General features: G+C 42.2%; 2 protein-coding genes across 2 annotated transcripts in view; one reads left to right on the top strand and one right to left on the bottom strand.

Annotated features, from left to right (window-relative positions):
* Positions 1–350: 350 nt before the first annotated feature.
* On the bottom strand, positions 351–6,800 carry SARC_02708 (hypothetical protein). Its single transcript, XM_014303507.1, has 5 exons — positions 5,990–6,800; positions 3,722–4,285; positions 3,186–3,378; positions 2,060–2,479; positions 351–1,255 (listed from the first exon to the last, which is right to left on the bottom strand). Exons 1-5 carry the CDS (start codon positions 6,646–6,648, stop codon positions 521–523), a joined length of 2,571 nt encoding a protein of 856 aa, XP_014158982.1. The 5' UTR covers positions 6,649–6,800; the 3' UTR covers positions 351–520.
* Positions 6,801–8,022: 1,222 nt separating this feature from the next.
* SARC_02707 (farnesyl-diphosphate farnesyltransferase) overlaps positions 8,023–9,895 on the top strand; it is a 3,627-nt gene continuing 1,754 nt past the window's right edge. The window contains exons 1-2 of the mRNA XM_014303506.1: positions 8,023–8,853; positions 9,005–9,247. Of these exons, the coding sequence (XP_014158981.1) occupies positions 8,164–8,853; positions 9,005–9,247 (933 nt within the window). The 5' untranslated portion in view covers positions 8,023–8,163. The remainder of the gene's footprint in view (positions 8,854–9,004; positions 9,248–9,895) is intronic.

Raw genomic sequence — 9,895 nt, 5'->3', positions numbered from 1 at the left:
CATGTATTCATGTATGTTTGAAAATATATGTAAATGTATGTATGTATGTTTGTATGTATACATAATACATGGATATATATATATATATTTATATACATATATATATATATTTATATATATATGTACGCACACACATACATACACACACACACGCACGCACACCCACACACATACACACACAAACTCAAACACAGAGACAGAGACAGATAAGCACACACACACACACACACACACACACACATGTATATATATATGTATAAATTTACATAAAATATATGTGTATAAGCATATATAGATACATACGCGCACACGCACACGTACACACACACACATATATATATGTTTAGACTGTGCATGTATATGTATTTACATTTGTTTTAGTATTGTCAGAAGGAATCAGCAGGCCTGACCAAGAATACATCAAGGCGGTATCTCAGACTTGGATACAGCTTATTGTCTCCATTCTTGGTTTACAGACATGGTATGAATTTCAAGCAAAGAATGCTTTCATCCATTTATACTAAATATCTTCGCGCTTGGCTGGTATGAGATGCGACGCCGGGGGCCGCAGAATAACAGAGGCATCCTCAGCCGTCAAATCCAGCAGGCTCGGCGTGACCTTCAGAGTGGCGTAATTTACACTCTGGAGACTCTCATCTAGTCCCACACCATCGCCTGCACTTCCAATGTCCACACCCCTACTGCTACTTGCGCCAATACTACTATCATTAATACCCGTTCCCACAATGTTATCGACACTAGGCGATATACTGCTATCGCCGTTGTAATCCGGGGATGGACCAACTGGGCCACCTCCCGCGGTCCCAGGACTCATACACATACCCAACCCTAAGCTCCCAACAAAACCACTGAGCGAGCCTTCCTCCAATTGACTCTCCACCTCACCATCACCAGCATGAGACGCATCCGCCCGTCGCGTCTGCGAGTTGTGGGGTTGCAGTTTTTTTTTGTCCCCGTCCGTGGCACCGTCGTCGAGTTGTTCACTCGCCTTGTGGATGAGATTGGGCTTGGACTTGTGCAGCGTCAGAGGTCTACGTTGGAATAGGTGTATCAGATTACTGTGCACCTGGCAGTGGATGGTACCGGTCCCAAGAGGTTCGCCATCCACCACCCACTCGGTGTTGTCTTCTTTGTCCTCGGATGCACTCGGGACAAAGTAGAATTCAGTGACTTTGGTGAACTCGACAAAATCGAACGACAAGTGATCCGCAGTGGGATTGGCCAGACACGTTAGCTGCGGGTGGAACAGATGAACAAAAGGAAAGAGAAATGTCAGAAAACACCAATAGAGCGCACAAAGAAGGTGTATCGTATGATAGCGAGTGCGTATGGCTTGCGTCGTGAATGTTTCCTGTGCTGCTCGATCGAATATCGTTGGGGGGAGGGTTCTCTCGGGTTTTCTCCGTGACCAACGGCATACACTACAGTACTAAACGAAATATCTTTTGCAACTTCCGAACGGAAAGTCCACCATACGCAGACACTAAAGTGGGGTTTCTATATTCCTAGTTGCAAGCGAGCAAATGATTGAATCAAGTCTCGGGCCTACTTTGTTTCGGCCCACACACACAGAAGCACGAGTGCGCAACCACTTCTTCGGAAACCGGATGTGAAATACTTTCCGCGGCGAACATCATCGATATGTATACTACAGGCCACCACATGCGTGTAATAGTATATCCAATAGACCGGCGACATCTTGACTGCGTGTATTTGCATAGTTTGATCCCGTGACAACGCCACGTCCGCACCAAACAATTCCACGCACAGAGTTGACTCACCCACGGCACACCGCACACACAGTTTGAACGTGCCCACAATTGCTTTTGTTTAATGCTACGAGGCGCATCCTAAATCAACATTTGATCAACACAAAACTGACAAACACCGACTGCTAGTGTGCCCAGGTACAATTCGGTACAGGGAGGCATATCAAGATTAGATTTAAACATATTCCCGGTTGCAAGGTAAGAACAAACCGAGGCCAAGTTCAACACCAACTCAATATCAATAGGCATGAATTGGGGAAACCCCATACCTGAGCGAGGTACTGGGCTCGGTTGCAGTTTCGGACAAGAATGAGGTCTATGCACCCATCCGACAAGTGCCCATGCGGTGACATGCCATTGGGACTTTTCGGACACCGACACGACATGATCGTTGCGTTTACACAGATAAAATCTCCCTCTATTACTTCCCAGCCATCTGGCGACGGGCCCAGGGGTGCTTCTTGCCTAGTAGATGCGTCTGTGTGTGTGGTGGGTAAGGGGCCGTCTAGATTGGCCTGTGTATGCGGTTGTGAGTGTATGTGTGTGCTTGCCGATCCCTCTCCACCCCTTCCGGCGACAGATGACTCTGATTGTTGACTCTCATTTACAGCAGAATCTCTAGCAGCACTCTGTGTGCGAGCTTCTAGACTTTCGTATGAGGAGAACGGCGAATCGCGTACGTGGACGCCCTGAGTACACAGATGGGGCAATAAGAGCCAAACACTATGAGTGTGATGCAAATTTAAGGATAAATATATTATTGTAGTACAATGTATATGAGCAAGGCCATACTGAGAGCTACAAAAGTGTAAACATGGTGATACGAAAGAAATACATGATCAGTTGTACCAGTCAACATCGAACGAGCAAGTAGTAGCGACAGAATTGACATCAAACAATGCAGAGAAGGATATATTGCGCTGTGTTGTGCACAAATGTTCTCCTTGATCTGGGAGACGTGTGTGCAGGATGCTGATTGACTATCAAAGCATGCAAGACCCTTTCCTTTCACAATGAATGGGTGTCAATAGTATACTGTACGAGCCACACAGTTCCTCGCTCGCACTTCAGATGTGTTCAGAACACAGGAAACCATATCTAGCGCTGCTCCCAATCCCTGACAGATGATCGACAATGGTGTACTGGCGGCTATAGATAAAACTCACAAGCATCCACTATGGCCTACGAATACACAGATACGCCCACGCCAGCACAGCCTTGGAAAATACAGGGCACCCACACGGGCTCACCTACACACCTAGCATGGCAAGCGCATGTATGAACGCAACGACAACCAGAGACACCACTACCCATACATCACTACCGAAATGCCTGCAGCGAATAAACTACACCATCCGACATAAACCTAGATGCAATAAACCAGCCACAACTTACATCCTCGTTCATCACCGTCGGGAGTGGCGACGTTTCTTCCGAGTCACTATCACAGCCGGGACAATCGATGCGACACACGCCACAGTGACCTCTCCGTTTGCCTGTGTTGCGCAGAAAGACTTTGCCCCTGTACGCTCTCTTCTTCATAAAGGTCTTGAATCCCGAGAAGTCATACCGGGCAGGCCCCATCCACCTACATATGAGATAAATACACTAGCGTTTATATAGGTATAGGTATACGTGAAGATCTATGCATAAGTGTGGCTGTGGTCACTACAAGCCTTCTTGCGCGCATAGGTCTTGGATCGAGAGCAGTCGTATCGGGCAAGTCTAACCCACACAAAAACGTACATGTACGTATGTAGCATGCACGTAGTGACATGCATATAGTGTCTCAGGCCCTTCCACAACAAGAGGAGAAATGACCGTAACAGTCCGGATTCATAAGAACTCTACTAACCACCGTCACTTGTCCCACATACAGATATACAGCAAGCAAGCGTCTACAGGTACGTACGAGAAAACACCCTAATTACCTATGGTTCTCACTCATGTGCACGACATCTCCGAAGAAGCCATACGCTCCCATGCTGGCAAAGTATGTCTTCAGACGCTTGCCCTCCCATACACTGCCCAGGTCCAGGCTCATGCGACTACCGAGCACGATCTGCAGCACGGCCGTGGTCACATCATCACCCCCTTGTGCACTGTACAACACACAGTTGGTACTCCCCGCAGGGATGATACCAATCCTGAGCTTCTTGATAGTATCGCGGTTCGTCCTGGTTAGTATACCGTTGATGATCTCGGACAGCAACCCATCTCCACCCACCACCACCACACCATCGTACTTCTCACCCAAACGCTCGGTGGTGTTCACCACATCCCGCGCGTGGTTGGCATGCGTTGTCAAGACAACGTCGACTGTGATCGAGCATTTAGAGAGCAGCGGTCGCACTTGTTCTTTGTATATACTCTCTGCGTAGCCTCTACCCCCGTATGGATTGATAAACACCAACAGCCGGCTGGGTCTGTGGGTCTTCCTCTGCGCATTGATGCTGTCTTGCAGCACGGTCACCCACTGGATGATACTGTCTTGGCTGTGAATGTTGCGAGTGAACAGCCGAGACAATAAGATCAGAATGAAGTATCACATATCGGCGATGTGTAGGTTTCAAAATGTCATCCGTTTTTTGACAGTCGATGTGGACAACCTTGCATTTGCATAGAAGTTCATGTTTAGTTCCGGCAGTTCGTATGCACGTGCGAGAGCAAACGGGATAAAAACCTTGACACACGTGCGTAATCCGTACGTAATAAACATTGTTCGACCGAAAACTCACTGCCATTCAATACAATTATGGTTCTCACATACGCACCGGCGAATATCTGTCTACGAACAGTTTTCTATCAGTGTCTGCATATAGCTGTGACCGCAGGCGTAGTAACTTACATATATACCAATAAGATAGAGCGAGTACAAACGCGCACAGACTGATAAGTACATGCTCCATAATATATATATATATACAAACAACAAAAAAAGACACATCCACACATACACACACACACAAATATATATATATATATATATGTCCATACACGCACACACACAAATGATATACATACACGCACACACACATACATACATACATACGTATACATACATAGATAAATATATATACATACATACATACATATATATGTATATATACACATATATATATATATGTATACAGACGCACACACACATATATATATATACAGAATAAAGATATGCATATCGATATATACATGTAGGAAAATTTGAATATATATATATACACACACACACACACACACACACACATATATATCATATATCATACACACACACACTATTTATATATAACAAACACACAGAAACACACATACACACAGATACATATATATATATATATATATATATTCTATATATATACATAATACATTCACGCACGCACACACACATAAAGACACATACATACATATACACATCCATACAAGATACATACATACAAGTATATATACGCATATACATACATATATAAATCTATTCAGACGCACACACACACACACACACGCATATATATATATACATATATATATACATGTACATATACAGAATAAACATATACATACCGATATATATATGTAGGCATATATGAATATTTACATACACATACACACATGCACACACTCTGTCTGACTCACACACATATATACATATATATATGTATATTGTTTGATTTCTATATAAACGCCCAGGAACAGGCCCACGCACACACACATACACACACACAGATATATATATATATACTTATGTATATAAATATATATAGACAGATACAGATGCAGACAAACAGACACAGACACAGACACACAACCACACACGCACACAAATATATATATGTATATATATATATATATATAATATAATATATATATGTATATATATATATATATATAATATATATATATATATATATATATATATATGCGCACACAGACACATACACAAACACCGACACACACCATATATATATATATATGTCCACATAGTCATTTATTTATACCTTTTACAATTGATCATGTAAACGCACAAGAGAGCGACACATATCTATATGCAGCATACATATATCTAAGTTATATAGGGTTGTTTACCAAGTGTTTATATAGGTTCATATATTACACAAAAGAGATGCCGACGACGAGTATGAGTATCACTGAACAAGCTTCCCATTTGAAAGATTGAATGACATAAGTATATTGTCCATGTAACTCACCTGACACAACCTAGGACTAGTTTTTCGATTGTCCAAACCGGTTCACTCACAGACTTTGTGTTGGCGTATGTGACCTCGAATAGATATATCTCTGGTCCAGCTGGCGGCAGGCTGTGTGTGAGAACCGCATCTATTGCACTCAAACTCGAAGCGCTACCTTTACGCCCTTTATCCTCCACACGCTCGTGCATCTCTATCTCCTCCTGTAGAGAATTTTCAATCTGTGTGGCAACGTCCTCGTCCCCTTCCTGGTCAGTACTAATAGGCGTGTTGCATTTACCCTTGATTTGCACGTACAACAAGTCGCGTCCATCGAACGAAATGCTGCTGGCGCTGTCAGACCCATGTGCCGGTGACCAAGTAAAGACACCCTCTGTATTAAACGAACCTCTACCATATTTACCGTTTCGCCAAAGCCCGCTGTGGTGTGCACTAGGTGCGTATGATTTATTGTTGCAAGGGGTCAACTTACCCACAGATGACTTACGACATCGCGAATTAGGTATACTCCTTTGAGCCCCACTTGTATCTAGATGTGAACGTGCATGTGAATCGTTCGTATTCATATCTCTGGATTGGTGTGCTGTCTTGGAATACTCTGACCCAGCACTCCCAGACGCTCGCCCCTCTGTGAGGCCCACTGTACTACTTGTCGCCATGTTTGAATAGTCACAATTTGCTCCCACTTCTCTCTAGTACCGAAAAGATTACACAAGTTCTGAGCACTCTGTGGATTGTATCTCTCTCTAAGTAGAAAGAGGAGAGATGACACTTAATATCCGCATAAAAGTGTTCTATTTATGTTTACAGCTTTAGATGAAGAATCATGCACATAGTAACATCAATAAAATTAAGTACATAATTCCCTCCTAGGCCTATATCACTAATTACAGTAAATAGTCGCTGTTGACAATGATACGACTCTGTGTACTACCTTCTTTACCCAATAGGGTACGGGTATAGAGCGAATCTTTTAACAGTGATTGGTCCACAAGCCTTGGTGACTTTTTTTCCTATTTTTGCGAGTTGTTTCAACTTTCAAACAAAGTAAAACAATTAAGGGATTTTCATTTCAGGCGCCCGACAGCCTGCCACGCACAGCTGCCAGCTGCCTCCCTTTGTAATCCCTATGAGTCGTCATACTACATACATACCGAAAACAAATCAATACATGAATAAGATAATTTTTGTATTGGCTCTTCAGATATCTGGAAACTTACATTGGGTTAGCACGGGAACAATTTTAAGCATCAATATTTTAATGAAATAATAGTAATATATACGAGTTCTAAATGATATCATTGAGGAATAAAAGAATAAAATTCTTAAATAAGCTTATTGTATTGGTTCTTAGCATTCAGCACGCAATTTTCTGCAGAAAAAAATTTAGTTTATATATAAATATGAATATAGTCAACATACTATAGGATTGATATTGAAAATATCCAAGCGCAGTCAATAGACTATTCGAAAATACTAAACAATACTCAAACTTTATACACATTGTTGTAATTTTAAACCAACATTCTGATATCAGTGGATAGTAATTATGCAATAGTTGACCAATGACTGTAGTCTAATAGATAGTAATTGATGATCATTGGGTCATGAGACTTGAGGTCCTAGGTTCAGAATATGAACACGGGAGTGAAAGGAACTGAGAGGACTTGGTTAGTTTGGGTCCTGAGCACTGAGGTCGAGACTCGAGAGTCTGAAGACAAGAGTTAAGACTCTCAATCCTCAGAGCGGTATTCCACCCCCCCCCCCCCCCTCCCAGGGCCCCCAGCCCAGCCGCCCAGGCCTCCAGGACCAGGGACCAGGACGGCCCCAGCCCATAGGGCTCCCGGGCCCCGGCTATGTATGCAATGGTACGATATTCTTCAGAATGATAGTGATTGGTCGACAGCTGCGTGTCGATTTTGTTTCGAGAGTTTCCGTTTTTGAGAGAGGTTTTGACTTTTGAATTTTGAATTTTGACACATTCAATTTATATACACTCTAAAATGAGACTACTTCAAACTTACTGCAGTTCACGCCCACGGGGAATGGAGGATATATTTATATAGTCAATATTGGACTGTACTGAGGCAATTTTACTTCATTAATAGAAGCCGAAGCTAAACAATACAATACACTGAACAGGTTGTAAGCTACAAGGCAAATTTATCGACAGAATGCAGTTTGTAGCCAGTTTGTCGCACGTCGACGAAATCTTCGCGATGGTGTCATACAAACTCAATGGAGGCATTTCGGCACCCACAACACCCACGTCAAGTACAGGAGACCTGTCCAAAGCAGATACAATACAAAAAGAGACCACGAAAGAACTTATTGAATGCTACAGACTACTCGGTTTAACTTCCAGATCATTTGCTGCGGTTATTCAGGCACTCCAGCCTGAACTAAGAGCGGCGGTTTGTGTCTTCTATCTCGTACTGAGGGGGTTAGATACCATAGAGGATGACATGACCATCCCGTTTGATACTAAAGCACCGTTACTATTAGACTTCCATAATATATTGTACAAAGAGGGCTGGACATTCGACGGCAACGGCCCAGATGAGAAGGATCGCCACCTATTGCTGGAATTTCACTATGTTGTGACCGAATTTTTGCGACTTAAAAAGGAGTACCGCGACGTTATACAGAACATCACACAGCGTATGGCCAAAGGAATGTGTCACTATGCCGACGAGAGTATCACTGTCATTACATTAGCAGATTGGGATGAGTATTGTCATCATGTTGCTGGTTTGGTGGGCATTGGCCTGTCGAAGTTGTTCGCAGCGTCGGGCCTCGAGAGCGAGGAATTCTACGGCAAGGAGTGCGAGCACCTGGGCAATCAAATGGGCTTATTCCTACAGGTATGTATTCGTTTTAGTACGACATTCCTATATTTGGGAGAAAAATGTTGTTGTTATATTGTTTGTGTGCATAAATACTTGGATAGAGAATATTTTCTAGGTCTCGTCTCTTCTAACTTTCTGCATAATTTTTCCACCTTTCTAATTCTAGAAAACAAATATCATACGCGATTTCCTTGAGGATCTCGACGAAGGTAGGGTGTGGTGGCCAAAGTGTGTATGGGGCAAGTATGCGGCCTCGCTTGAAGAGTTTAGGTTGCCGGAGAACCGGGGCAAGGCAGTGGCCTGCATGAATGAACTAATCACAAATGCTCTGGAACACATACCGGCGATGTTCACGTATATGAGTAAGATTACAGAACAGAGCGTATTTAACTTCTGCGCTATCCCTCAGGTATGTGCATAGGATGATCATGTCGTCCATCGTACACTTTAAAGATTGGTGCATTTATTTCTAAGTGACATCACTATAGAAGATTTCGTTGCAACAGTCGTATGTATGTATAATGTACTTTAGGCATGCAAGTTTGTCAGATCTTCTTGCATATGTGGCCCATTCGCTTGCTTAGTGCCTTATAATATAGATAGCGCTCTCTAATGTGTCGAGGAATCACAGAAAGTTTTAATGCACTTTGGCGACGCAATAGCTGTATATCCTTGCAGCTTCTCTGTAATGATACTGTTGCTATCATAGGGGCTAGCGAAGCTTAACTGAGCGCGACGCAGTGTATAGCACAGCTATAGTAGCGCAAACCCTCTGTGCTTTACTTGCATCTGTCAGAAGACAGCTATCGGTCCCCATCGTCTTCACGTACTACGGATAAGATATTATATATATATATATATATATATATCTATATATTGTTAAATTGATATATTGTTATATAGATAATATATAAAGTGTTATATATAATATATGAAGTGTTATATATATTATATATAATGTTATATATACATATATTTATATATATATATATATATATATATATATATACTATATAACTATTATATATATATATATATATATATATTATTATATATT

This window comes from Sphaeroforma arctica (assembly GCF_001186125.1).
Source record: "Sphaeroforma arctica JP610 unplaced genomic scaffold supercont1.125, whole genome shotgun sequence".
Taxonomy (NCBI): Eukaryota; class Ichthyosporea; order Ichthyophonida; genus Sphaeroforma; species Sphaeroforma arctica.
This window is presented reverse-complemented; position numbering and strand designations above follow the sequence as displayed.